Source organism: Caenorhabditis elegans, chromosome X (genome assembly GCF_000002985.6).
Source record: "Caenorhabditis elegans chromosome X".
NCBI classification, from domain to species: Eukaryota; Metazoa; Nematoda; class Chromadorea; order Rhabditida; family Rhabditidae; genus Caenorhabditis; species Caenorhabditis elegans.
In genome coordinates this window covers 1103809-1116903 of record NC_003284.9, presented here as the reverse complement: position 1 = coordinate 1116903, position 13095 = coordinate 1103809, and the positions used below count along the sequence as shown (strand labels likewise).

The 13095-nt window shown below is 35.0% G+C and overlaps 3 protein-coding genes and 3 non-coding genes across 7 annotated transcripts; 1 reads left to right on the top strand and 5 right to left on the bottom strand.

The window, feature by feature from the left end:
* Window positions 1-48: 48 nt before the first annotated feature.
* Window positions 49-5001, bottom strand: C05D9.3 (the record flags this gene model as incomplete). Of its 2 annotated transcripts, NM_001373220.3 has the most annotated exons (12): window positions 53-653; window positions 726-815; window positions 1246-1315; window positions 1422-1522; window positions 1604-1676; window positions 2343-2491; window positions 2599-2721; window positions 3560-3623; window positions 3669-3810; window positions 3871-3955; window positions 4074-4181; window positions 4842-4988. In NM_001373220.3, the coding sequence occupies 12 exons, from the start codon at window positions 4986-4988 to the stop codon at window positions 444-446; spliced, it is 1362 nt and encodes a 453-aa protein (NP_001360655.1). In that variant the 3' UTR covers window positions 53-443. The 2 variants fall into 2 exon arrangements, with proteins under 2 accessions (NP_508212.3, NP_001360655.1); NM_075811.8 differs by lacking the exon at window positions 726-815 and having other exon boundaries at window positions 49-653; window positions 4842-5001.
* A 943-nt stretch (window positions 5002-5944) lies between these two features.
* Window positions 5945-6021, top strand: C05D9.10. The gene has a single exon (NR_070377.1). It is a non-coding gene; the product is annotated as an Unclassified non-coding RNA C05D9.10 (non-coding RNA).
* On the bottom strand, window positions 5945-6021 carry C05D9.11. The gene has a single exon (NR_070376.1). It is a non-coding gene; the product is annotated as an Unclassified non-coding RNA C05D9.11 (non-coding RNA).
* A 722-nt stretch (window positions 6022-6743) lies between these two features.
* On the bottom strand, window positions 6744-8846 carry C05D9.4 (uncharacterized protein). The gene is made up of 5 exons (NM_001373219.3): window positions 8783-8846; window positions 8628-8739; window positions 8281-8347; window positions 7935-8102; window positions 6744-6943 (listed from the first exon to the last, which is right to left on the bottom strand). The coding sequence occupies exons 1-5, from the start codon at window positions 8835-8837 to the stop codon at window positions 6794-6796; spliced, it is 552 nt and encodes a 183-aa protein (NP_001359830.1). The 5' UTR covers window positions 8838-8846; the 3' UTR covers window positions 6744-6793.
* Window positions 8847-9696: 850 nt separating this feature from the next.
* Window positions 9697-9825, bottom strand: C05D9.12. Its single transcript, NR_102146.1, has one exon. It is a non-coding gene; the product is annotated as an Unclassified non-coding RNA C05D9.12 (non-coding RNA).
* Window positions 9826-10657: 832 nt separating this feature from the next.
* On the bottom strand, window positions 10658-12692 carry ife-4 (Eukaryotic translation initiation factor 4E-4). The gene is made up of 4 exons (NM_075809.6): window positions 12628-12692; window positions 12157-12337; window positions 11437-11674; window positions 10658-11018 (listed from the first exon to the last, which is right to left on the bottom strand). The coding sequence occupies exons 1-4, from the start codon at window positions 12688-12690 to the stop codon at window positions 10862-10864; spliced, it is 639 nt and encodes a 212-aa protein (NP_508210.1). The 5' UTR covers window positions 12691-12692; the 3' UTR covers window positions 10658-10861.
* Between the last annotated feature and the right edge of the window lie 403 nt (window positions 12693-13095).

The following is a 13095-nucleotide window of genomic DNA, read 5'->3' as shown; positions in this document are numbered from 1 at the left end:
ATAAAAACACCCCCCTTTTCCATATGTTTTGAATTCAAACTGAGAGAAAATAAAACTTTTATCCAAAAGCATATCAAGTACAATTTGATACTCTGAATAAATTAACGGATGATTTTACCAAGTATGACAAGTTGACTGTTTAGAAATAAACCATATTGAGAAATGTAGATATAAGGTAAAAAAAACTTGTGTATTATAGGCACGCATTTTGAAAGTAAAACTAAATTATTTTAACTTTTCAGGCTAAAAAAGGTTTCTCTTAAACCTGAAAATCACATTTAAAAAGCGGTACACTTTTTTACAGCAATTTCCAAATTAAATTAAGTACCTATAATACACATGCATCATTAGAAACATGTGTAAAGAAGTGGGGTTCAACTTTCGAAAACCGAGAGAGGATGAAAGAGCAATCTAGAAATCGAAAATCGAGCTCATTGCTTTACTTAAAAATTCAGAACAAGAAGAAAAAAGGTTAACAATACACAAACTCGCGACACAACTCCACTGGAGGAAGTTTGCTCTTCCTTCGCACTCGATGACTCATCCAGTTCCTTCTCAAGATCACTGTCAGACGGCATGTCGTCTGGTTTTTCAGTGGCTTCTGGCTCCTCCGGCACCGATTCTGGCTTATCCTTCTCCTCTGGGGCTGGTGTCTGAAAATGTTAAATTCATTGTGATTTTGAGCCGTACAATTAGAAGACGTTATCTAGCTCTACAAAGTTCACCTTTTCGTCAGATCCACAGAAGGCCCCAGTTTTCCCCATATTACAAACACAACGATTGCATTCACACCGCCCATTATTCGAGCACAGTTCCTTCAAAATGTAAAAAGAATGAGGTTTAAAGTGAATTCATGCAATGCAAAGAGGACCTGTGTTATAGAATTTTGAATATGCAAAGTATCCCAGAAAAAAAACACCGCCTAGAAAAAATAAATTTAAGAATGTTAAGGTCAAAAAGTTTTCACAATACAAAATATATATTGTTAGACTTGCAGCCATTTTCTTATCTATTAATGAATTACAATTTATACACTGCTGGATGATTAATTAGAAATATTTTTGAGATGTTTTTCCAAGCTTTTGAACAACATGCAGTATCAATTTGCACTTTTCCAGAAAACTCAAATTCACAGGCAATATCAAGCTAGTTTATTCTTTTAAAGACAAATAAGGTGACATACTAATAAACTAGTTTCCATGCATGCACCCTGGCCTTCACATTTTCAGACCCCCAACCACCTACCCCATTGTCCACACAATTGTTGGATGCCGTCGAGCACGAGCAATCATCACGTTCCCATCCCATCTCGCATCTGGCAAAAAGTACGAATTTGTAAAGCTGATTGTGATGTAACATATACGAATTTCATTGTTCTATTTTTTGTTCACTCAAATGTTATTATTACTACGACCACTTACTTGCAAACTCCGCAGTCGCACACTCCGTTTCCAGAGCACACTTTTCCATTGACCGCCAACGGGCAGCTGTCGTTGTCGCATTGACAAAACTTGCCGGTCACCTATGATGTATAACAAGATATTAAATTTCAAAACAACACAAAATTTTGTATAGTTATTTTTATGAGGGTAACACCACTTACAGTAGGTTTGTTGCATTGGCATTGTCCACACTTGCATTTTCCAGATGCACTGCATACTGGGGAAGATGAATTGCTGAAAAAATACTCGATTGGTTTTGAGAGGACTCTACTTCTGAAGGTTTTTGTCCCCGATATAGAGTTCCAGAACTCCGAAACTATAAGGCTAAGCAAGGCTACCTTAGCACAAAGGATCAAACAGGTCGTCATTGGTATATAATACAACAACCTAACTTTGGTAGTTCGGTTATCAAAATATGGTCAGAACTCGTCATTTTTGCTGCCCCGAGTTCAACGATACAAATCACCCAGCTTGACATTGTTTTGCCAGGAAACATTTATTTGCAAGTAGAGTTCAAAGGATTACAGTTTGATCAGTTTCTGATCTGTACCATTACGGTTCGATCTACAAAAAATGCAAGAATTTGTTGCCCAAACAGGTGACGTCAACACGATCTTAGCCATTCGAAATCAGTTGAGAACTCTGCGTCTCAATTCCCGTATTTTTTTGTAGATCTACGTAAATCAAACCGAAATGAGACACTCTGACACCACGTGCTCTCTCAATATGGTTATTGCATTTAGTGTAAATATTGTCAGTGTAATTCTCAGCAACTTTATGTATTTCCCTAATTCAAAAAAAAGTCAAATTTGGCAGACTAGTCTTTGCTAAAAACATCTAATGTTGACTGTATTATTGAGAACTTTAGTTTCTCACGCTCTGTAATTTCAAAAATCTTACAATCTGCACTTGTCCTCCAATTCAGAAGCCTTGGAAACTCCATGCGAAGCAAGCGGACATTCACATTTATCCCCACCACGTGACTGATCACAAACACATTGTCCGCAGACGAGATGTCCGTTTTGATGGCACAATCGAGAATTGATTTCCTGCGAAAAAAAATATTATTCTTTTTTGATGATTGCCAGTGATTAGGAAACAAAAGAGAAAAGTTTCAAATTTCGTAAAAAGTGCTAAGTGGCTGGGATCATCTTACCGGATGCTTTTCGCATTCACACCCGCAAATCGTGGTGACGTAGAGGCCAGCAATTGTGCGTTGTCTAAGAATACCTACTGATAGTGTAATATCGCCGGTACTGGAACACGAGTTGACGAGAACCTGAAAATTTTGAAATTTCGGAAATAAAACGTGGATCAATATTTAAAATTTGTAGCTTGTCTAGGCGTAGCACTTTTGGTCAGAAAAAAAATTATTAGAACCATGGTTAGTGTCGATCAGCTCTCTGTACTTTTTGCTTACTTGTCTTGTTGGTTAGCGACTTTTTTGCTTTTTTCAGTAGCAGATTTTGGTCTCTGCTAGCGTACCTGAATAGCAAATTTGGTTACTAGGGGTGTGTCTATAAGGTATGCCCTTTTTTATTGTGTTTCACAGGACACGTTTATTCAGCTAGACCAACGCCTCGAAAATTTTCAAAAAAGGCGGGAAAAATATTTGAATTCGCCAAGAGGAATTTCACAACCGCACGTGCAAAAATGTCTACATTTGCGCGTGACGGTGTTTGCACAAATAACACCGAATGGTCAAGCTGAAAACACGTGCGGGGCTTTTTAAAATTAAAATTTGAAAAACCAAGTGATGGGCGACCCTTTGTTAAATTTAATTTGCCTTGCAGCTATGGTAACCCCTCTCAAATTTGGTAATATTGGAAAACTAAATGATTACCATAGAACCTTATATTCGGATTTAGCATGTCAAAAAACCGCTGTCCCCATTTTTTCACAAGTTTACCATCAAAATTGAAAACATACGACCAATAATTCAAAAAGAGGCACCTGCCTAGGTCACTGCCTTCAGATTTTGATAAAAAATTCAATTTTTAGGAGAAATTTATGTTTTCGAAAAATCGAGGCAGATTCCATATCAGTGACGAGCAATCCACAACTTTTTTTTGCCAGTTTTGGAGATCAAACAAAATTTTCAACAAAAAAAGACTCACTTCAATCTTAAATTCAACGATTTGATTATTCTGCACACGGCACGACTTGGTCTCCTTCAACTCTCTGAAATGATTCCTATAAAAATTGTTTTTCGAAATCTTCACCTACCCATCACAGACAATGAAAAATTTCAATTGCAGTGGAGTATCTTTAACATCAGAAGTCTGAATTTCCATAGTCTCGGGTTCGGTGCTCCGTCTGCTTGGGTCAGTTTGATGCAGGTACTTGAAAGAAACGGTGGCGGAGTGAGCTACAAAGTTGCAAATTATCGAAAATGTTACGTATTTAAAAAATAAAACGCAAGTCTTACATGGCATTAGACGGACGGAAACCGCTTGTGGCTGTTGTCGAACAATGGTTTTACCATCATGCTGTTTGGTTTCAAGTGGTAAGTTCTGGAGAAAAAGTTGGAAAATTAGGCTCCAATGGGTATGCCTCCTCGCTGTTTTACTTTCAAAAATTGTAACATTTTAAAGGTTAAACAGCGAGGATCTATACCACTGTAACACTTACTTGTTGAATTTTGACCTGAGCGGTTTGTGGAGAATACACCAAGTGCGGCGTGCATGTCTCATTGGTAAACTTGGATTTCAGCTGGCATCGGTTTGTAAGGGAAGAGTGCTGAAAGTTTTTTTGCGAAACAAAAGTATTCACATATGCACGTGGTGTCAGAGTGTCCCATTTTGGTTTGATCTACATAGATCTACAAAAAATGCAAGAGAAAAGACGCAGACTTCTCAACTGATTTCGCATGGCTAAGAGCTTGCTGACGTAACAGTTGTTTTGACAAAAAATTCCCGCTTGTTTTGTAGATCAAACCATAATAGGACAGCCTGACACCACGTGCATATGCACTTATAATTTTTCTGAATTTGTAACTGCACGATTATTGTAAGCATCATAAAGCATCATAAAGCACCTATAATTTAATTCTTCGGTTTTTTCCAAATAATTACAAACTAAGATAACATTTGTAATGTGATATTCTACAATTTTTCAGGTGCATGTAGAGTGGCGCTTTAAAATTAAAATTTAAAATTAATAAAAATAAAATTTAAATTTAAATTTAAACCCAGTTTTAAAATTTTTGAAAATTTGCAGTTAAAAGGAATGAACTATACAAATAGAAAACGATTTTAAATAATTCTTTAGTTGGAAAATCTTTTGAACTAACTCAAAGTAACTAGCTAGATATCAAATTTTACAAAAAGGTCAGAAATCTAAGACGTCCAACTTTTTAGTACCCCCTCTCAAAACCCCTGCACTTTAAAGTAAACATACGGGATCAATACACCATGCACACTCTGCATGTGCTTTGATACACTGTCCACAGCTCTGCTGGGCATCGAAACTACTGCATAACTGATCTGCGGATTCTTGAGCGGCAACTATTGTCAGTAATGTTATAAAAAAAATCCGGGACTTCATTTTGTGATGATTTCTGAAAAAAAAGAGATGGTGGACTTGAAATTGTGCATATTAAAAATAACATGGTTTTTGAAGTAAAAAAATTAAATTTGGGACTGTAAAATTAACCAGATTTCCAGAATGTTCTCGGTTTCAGAGCAATATAGAAAGGGCGGGAGTAGTAGGGTTTTTTTTTGGCTCAATTTTCATTTTCATCTGAAAAAAAGTTATCGAAATTGGGTCAACTTTACCAGAAAATTACGGTGTTTTCGAAAAAATGTGGAGATTCTAGATGAATTCAAGCCCAGTAATTGAGTTTTTTGGGGATTCAAATGAAAAATTAAAGAACTGAAAAAGTACTCACAATAGAAAAATTCAAAATTAAACGGGCTTTCTCAAATCTAACATTTGGGGTTTGATATTTCAAAACCAGACAACAAAAAATACAAATTATAAATTTACGTAGACATTATTTACAAACTAAACAGTTACATTATAACGTTAAAATAGGTTTAAGCCTCTAAAAAAAGGATAACGAAAGTTATGAAAGTTGTATTCAGAAAGTTGCTCTAATTCTAGAAATCGCGTAAAATCAATATGGAACTGAGATTTTTAGCAATTTCTGGAAGTGAGAAAACTCTTTCAATTTGGAGTTAAATATGAAAATTAAGAATTCAACGAGTTGGTATACGTTTTGAGGTGTTAGGTGGAATCATGAAAATTTCACAAGCTAGAATTTTTAAACGGAATAAAGGAATGAAGTGAAAAACATGAAAAATCAGATAACAACTTTTGAAAAAACTAAACAATAAAGTTAACTAAATGGGGAAAAAAAAAGTAAAAAAAAAGTTCGTGAGGAGGTGGGTTATGCTAAGGGATGCCAAATAACTTGAGAACAGCACATGTCGAGCAAAGTAATAAACAGTGGGGGTAGGAGGGGGGTAAAACCTCGAGTACAGAGGTATGAGATGAAACACAACAGGCGTAGGCATCTGGCGTGCCAGAGCCGTAACTGCCAGCAGCAGCAGACGCTACATTCTGTCATATGGCGTTGAGACTAGGTGCACACCCAAAACCAACTGAACTTTTTTTTTGCTTTGTTTTTTGTTTTGAAGACGGAACTTTGAAACTTCAAAAAATGTTTAGTATCTTCACTATATCAAATGTTTTGATACAAATTTCATTCGCCAAAAAAAAGTCAGTTCCTTCGAAAAAAGAGCATCGGAATGTGTATAAAAGAGCAGCTGTTATGTGACCTAAAGTCCCAAATCCCCCCACTACTCATAAAAACTGTGTGTTTCCGAGTTTCGGCGGATTATAAAATGTGCGAGAAGAGGAGAGAATTGATATTATATCGAAGGTTGTTGTTGTTTTTTTTGCACCGCGGCGGGCAACTTCTGAGAGTTTGCAAGGGGGAGGAGCAAGTTGTATAGTTATCGGGAGAAAAGGTCAGTGCTCGGAGAGCAAATTATATGTGTATCCTGGATTTGATGGGGTTTCCTGAAGACAACTACATTTACAAATTGGTGTACTTGTAAGAAACTTGTGAGAAATGTCTTCGAAATATTTTTATAGTTGAATTGTCTGCGCATCTATCAAGTATCAATTTACAGTAATTAAAACGCCAATAAAACTGACCAACTGGGCTTTCCAGAAGTTTGGATGTTTAAATGTTGATAAAATCTACAAAGTTCAAGCACAACCTGAAACTCAAATTTTCAGTATAAATCCAAGAAATGAGCACAGGTTGTCGTTTTGCAGTAAAAATTATAATTTCACGCGGAAAATAGGCATTTATTTAAAATAAAAAAATATTTCAAAATAATTCAACAGCACGGGTATCTAGACTTCAACTGTTTCGAATTAATCTTCATCTTCCAGTATGACTCACAATGAGTACACCACGCCTTGTTTCGTTTCCACTGTTTTCGCTTTGCCAGGTTGATATGAACTTGGTTCAGAGATTTCGAAGATTTCTGAAAAGTATTTTAGAGTTATTTCCAATTTATAGTGTAAAGGATTTTTTCTAGAGAGCTCTAGTTGCAACGTGGAACAGTTAATTTGAAATTTCTTTTACAATTTCTACTTGAAAATTTAGGAGTGTTTCTATACAGCATAGCAATTCCAAAAAGACCTGAAAACGAGTAAATATTTTTTTCATAAAAAAAAACTGTATATCTGTTTCTAACAAATTTGCATTACTAAAGAATCATTGCCACTGAATTTCACAGTGGAAAAATTTTCACTTTTGAAATATTTCAAAACAGAGGTTAGACTTTAGGTGAATACAATTTTGAAATCTATTTGATTTGAAACTTAAAGCACATTTAACTTATACTATACTATCTTATAGCATATTATATTATACACTATACTGTACTATATGTACTAATTAATAAAATTTACACTGATCAATTTCATTTAATTGCAGTTTATATTTTGGTTTGAAAAAAAAAATCAAATTTAGGTACATACAAATTTGGGTACATAGGTCTCGCCTTAAAAAAACCATAATATTTTCTATTTATTTTTATTTTCAAAATAAAAGATTTATTGCATTTCTAGACAGAAAAATCACCAGCTTATAAATTTGCTCAACGGTGACCCTTGCGAGTTTTAACAATACATATCAGTTTTTTTTCAATTACAAAACTAAAGGCAAAAGCATTTTTAGAAAATTTCAGTTAGCAAGTTTAAAAAAAAAATTCAATTCATGTCGATACACCATGAAACTATGTTGCTAATTTCATGTACCCGAGCAACAATATTTGTTTTCTCCTCTTTGGATCTACTGACTCAATCCCCGCCCGACAAACCACAAAGCATCAAGTAATCAATCACTGTCTATCTCATTCCCCAACTGGTGTACCCAACGTACACAGGGGGTCTTCAACAAAGTATTACAACATATAGTGCACGGAAAGCCCTCGATTGATAAAAAGAAATGCAACACACCAACAAACGGACCTTGGGAAAGTTGAGTTGTCGGGAAGTTGAAAAAGCGATGGAAGAAAAATGAGGTGAGGAGGAGCGGCTTGTTGTGGGGCGGCATATCTGGTTTTCAGAGATTGATGACAGTTTTGGACCATATGGGTAATCACCACCAATTCGTTTTACTTGTATGATTTTGATGTTCTGAAAAGGGGGGTTTTTTTTTAAATTAATCTGTTGAAAGTTGTTTAAGATTGGGGGAACATATAAATTTGAAAGTTTATAGTTCAAATCTTGAAACAAATTTCAAAAAAAACCTATCTGGACTTGCGTTTTCTGACTGTCTGTACCTGTCATGATTAATTTTTTTTATAAATATTACTTTTTTCTTGGAGCATTGGCTCATCGACATCCTTGCAAACATTAGCGTTTTTGGGTACCGTTGTCTTCTGCAACATAATATTTTCACACAAAAATGCAGTTTAGGCAAAGAAATTGATTACTTGTTGAGATAAAAATTAAAGGGTTTGTTCACATTTTTTTTCAAAATTAATGACAATAATGTTTTATTTCTATTTTTAAGTTTCTTTTAATAATCTAAAATGTCAGCTGCCAATGCCACGTGACAACTTCTATTCACACCACATTTTTCAAATTCTGACAACTTGTATCTTACAGTCAAAGCACCTAACTTTAAATGTAAAAATTAAAATTAATACGTGAACTCACAAATGCACATGATGCCTTTTAAACCAAAAATGTTGATAAACCGACTTTCCAGTTTTGTTGCCCTTCAACTTCTGGATTCCATAGATATTTCCATGATACGTTGAATACGTTTCTGAACGGATTAATTGATTTTGAATAACTTTCATATTATTTACCTTCCAAAGCTCTCAACAGAAATATTGCTACTAGCAGAGAATGAAATTTATCCATAGGTAGTCTACATAGATTGAATAGTTGAAATGGAAAAGTATGAAAAAAGGTAGGTGGCTAATGGAACAAGTACACACATGTCCATCAAATGGGGTGACATTAGGCTTGTACAATTATACTTGTTCCTTTCCTCGGAGGGCGGCTAATGGTAGGGGGTATCCTTGACGTCTAAATGAGGATTGAGAGAGGTTACAAAGATGGATTATCGAGGTGGAATAGATTTACAAAGAAATCAAGGAGCTAAAAGTTTGAAGGGTTTTGAGAGGTTTGGAGACAGAGTTGTACATAAAAAAATGGTTGGTTCAGGCGGAATACTTCAGCTTGAGAGGTTCCACGTGATTCTTTTTTACATTTTTATTTGATTGAGAAATTGGACAGGTATAAACTAAAGTTGCTTACATCAGAATCTGAGAACTCATTGTTGAAACCCTATATGTCTGATTTTTAAGATGACTACATACTTTCAGCAGGGAAATACAAAGCTATGTATACGAGTTAAACAACATTTTCACGCGATGACTTCAATTTTAAATGTTCAAATTCTGAAAGGTCACAGTCTAAAACCTAGTCACATAAATTTTCAGAAATTTATCGCTTTTTCTAGCTAGTAGCCGCTTATGGCCTAAATGCGCACTTGCAAAAAAGGCAAAGAAATTTTTAAAAAAATTGCCACGTGGTAACCTAATTTTTAAAATGTCATTTAAAATTCTGAAAGCCCAGAGTCGAAAACCTTTATAGATAAATTTTCAGGTTTCTATCGCTAATTTAAGCTGAGATATAGGGCATTAAATTTTTGAAGGTCGAAGAGGCCATGCCACGTGCACGCGCGCGCAAAATTAAAAAAAAATTTTTTTTTTGGGAGTTAAGCTCCACTTAAGAAAATTTAGTTTGTTTAGTAATGACATCATGAAAGAAAGACAGGGTTTGATGTCAACTCCCCCTGAATACAGCCCCCGGCTAGGTTACAGACGCCCGCCACGACGCCCTGCGGTTTTTGAGTTTTAAATAAAATATATAAATCCAGAAGCTGTTGGGGGCTCGAGGGGGAAAAGATGGTCACTTTCTGGATAGTGTATCTCACTTCTTTTTAGAGATACAGAAAAATTGTCAAGTAACAAAATGTTGTACATTTTGTGAACTACATTTTAACCTAATTGCTGGAGTTGTAGTTTTGAAATTGAGGTCAGCAGGAGGCAGTTTCCGTAAGATTTAGACAAAACTATATATTTCAGTTTGTAATGTACTTACAATTCGGATAACTCAGGTGCGTCGACTTTTGGTTATGGACTTTCGAATTTTGAAACATCCGATTCAATCTGAGGTTGCCACGTGGCATTTACAGTTGACACTTCTAATTCCAATAAACTTTTATATTTCGTTAGTGAATTTGCTTGCAATTTTGAAAAAAGAGGGGTATATATTTTCGACTTTGAGCTATCTGATTTTGTAGCTGAATAGTTGAAAATTAGGTCATCACGTAGTACAGTGCTGGCCAAGAAGATATCCACTTTCAAATAAGAATAACTCCAAAACTAGAGATGCTATCAAAACACTTTCAACTAACAAAACATAGCTCATGGCTCGGTCTATATGTTTTTGTATGTCTATATTATTTAAATTTTATGGAACGAATTAAAGCGGTCGACATCTCGTGAGTCCATTTTTCATGATGATTACCAAACGACTGTATTTTAATAACTTTTTTTTTAATGTAGGGTTGTGAAAGTAACGTGATGCACCAACTCCTTTAACATTTAATGATGATTCTTTAAAATCTAATAAATTATTTTGTTTGGTTAATGCAGAATTCTTCAATTAATTTTCAATAGAATAAATTTATTTAAAAGTGTCCATCAGCTCCAAGAGCCGCCAGACTAAACCACATATTCAAAAAAAAACTTGAAATCATAAAACTAGTCATTATACAGAATATATTAAAACCAATAACGAGATTCCTCTCATTTTCTTTTTCTCCGGACCCAAAATGATTCCCAATCGAAAAAAATAATAGTAAAGCAGCATGATCATTTGCAGATATTTTTAGTAGTATGACGATATGAGCTCTGATCTCTGAGACAGTCATCGTGTCGTTTGTATTCTAGTACCGTGTTCTGAGGCAGTTGGAGCACCGATCGAAGAGTTTCTCGGATTCTGTTGGTTACTGGGGTGTCGTCTGCGTTTCTGGAAAATTGATGTAGTTGGGAATGTCATCAGGGTGTATGGCAAATTTGTTGATTCAATTTTCCACAACTGTTCTACTTTCCAAGTAAAATTGCAGAAAATAATAAGTGTAAAATTACGCAAAATTTGATCTGACAAAGTGGAGCTCTAACAAGATTTGGTGACCTCTTGAAGCAACAGGCGCGTTCATTCAAAAGATATGCTAACAAAATTTGCAATTACACTATTTTCACATCTGGCAGAAGCACTAGTAGATTTTTTTGACATTTTCAAATTCCACTAAGACTTTTTAAGATTTATGGTGTGAAATGTTTTCAGTTGTTTTTTGTCGGTCTTGCACAATTTGGCATTGTTGTTTTTTTCACGTTTTCCAGTTCCCAAATACTCCAAGTTTTAATTTTTAAATTCCAGCACTAACCTATTCCATAATGATATAATATCTTCCTGATTGCGAATTGAGCACACAGCTCCACAGAGCTCATCTCCAACCAAAAACTGCTCTCCAATGATTGCCATGAGCAGATTCTCCCAAATTCTTGTCGACAATCCTTTCTTCAGTCGGATAATCCATTTTCCACCTTTGCAGTTCGCCGGATCTTCCCACACTGGTTTGACGCCAGTTTTGAAGAAGTGAATGTCAGCTTTGTCGCACATTTCTGGAATTAAGTAAAAGTTATGGAATGGAATGGAAGGGAAATCTTTTTGAAAATAAAAAATTTCTGGAAATTCTGTGTCAATTATCAGCAAATCTAGACATTGGTTAATAATATACTTTAGGCAATTTTTTTTTTAATTTAGCTTAGCTTCAGATTTTTTTTTAACTTCAGATTTTGAAACCATTCAAGCAGTATCAAAAAATTTATTCGTCGCTTAAAAAAAAGTTTAAAAACTCGATATTCATAAAGATTTGTGAAAAACTTAAAAAGGAACAGTTGAAAGTGTTCAACTACGTTTCAAACACTTTATCAGTCTTGCACTACTAGGTCAAATTATTCTTTAGGTACTTTTAAGTTTCACTATTTATAATACCCCTGAACTCTTATAAGGTTACTGGAGTTTTTTTTATATTTTCAAATTTAATTTTTAAAGCATAGTTTTTGATTTATTTTTAAATACTTTCCACTATCAAAACCCTTACCAGTTGGCCGTTTGAAATGCACCATAATACTCCAAAATTGCTCGACAGACTTCATTATTCCAACAGGCTGCACATAACTAGCATAATCTTCCGGATCGAATTTGCCAGTTGGCCTCATGAAATACGAAAATGTGTATGAATATTGAAGTTGGTGATCGTCAGAGCCGACCGGAGCATCTTCCTGAAAAATATGGAATTTTTTAGAGGGCAAGCTCCACTTAGAATTCATCAAGGTGAGTTTGGAGATAGGATAAGTGGATTTGAAGTGTGAAGTGTACTGGAACAAAATTTTAAAAAGCTGTTGGAAACTTAAACTTCATGTTTTCACGAGCATGGAGCATCAAACATTTGATATAATTGGTTGGAAAACCGCGTGGTTTTTTGAAATGTTTTCCATTCAGAAGTTAATTTATTTTGAATTTCAAAAATTACTTGTTCACCAACTTTTACTTTTGCAAAGTGAAATCTTACCATCAAAATTGGCAAATTTTTGACCTGCTTCACAACTTCCTGAGTTGACGTTTCAGCTTCCATCTCTGAAAATTAAACTTTAACGTGTCAAACAACTGGAATTCTAAAAGCGTTTTAAAACACCTTTGCACTTGAAAAATCATATTTAAAAAGATGTAATTGAGCAATTAAATCAATAAATAATCAAATAAATATTCCGATTATCGGAGTCCACAAAATCTCGATCGCTTTGATACAAATACATAAAACGAGGAACGATGGTGGTTGTGAAAAGATGAGGGGAGGGCTGTTGAGGATAGCAGCACATACAAACGACCTCTGAGTCTCTTGAAGTGAAACAGTATTGACGGTTGGGGAGACGCAGAGGTTTTGGGGCAACGGGGCGAACGTTATTGATCTGCGCATACAACAAGAGAGAGAGAGAGAGAGAGGCACCACGGAAAAGGGGAAACGTTATTTATGCATTAG

Bases quoted from the DNA above. Each gene is read 5' to 3' on its own strand.
- C05D9.4 (NM_001373219.3), bottom strand. From the start codon at position 8,837: ATGGATAAATTTCATTCTCTGCTAGTAGCAATATTTCTGTTGAGAGCT. The intron at 8,740-8,782 runs GTAAATAATATG...TAATCCGTTCAG, and splicing joins TCTGTTGAGAGCTTTGGAAG to AAACGTATTCAACGTATCAT. The intron at 8,103-8,280 runs GTAATATTTATA...CCCCCTTTTCAG, and splicing joins GCCAATGCTCCAAGAAAAAA to AACATCAAAATCATACAAGT.
- ife-4 (NM_075809.6), bottom strand. From the start codon at position 12,690: ATGGAAGCTGAAACGTCAACTCAGGAAGTTGTGAAGCAGGTCAAAAAT. The intron at 11,675-12,156 runs GTAAGGGTTTTG...ACTTAATTCCAG, and splicing joins GCATTTCAAACGGCCAACTG to AAATGTGCGACAAAGCTGAC. The intron at 11,019-11,436 runs GTTAGTGCTGGA...TCAATTTTCCAG, and splicing joins ATTATATCATTATGGAATAG to AAACGCAGACGACACCCCAG.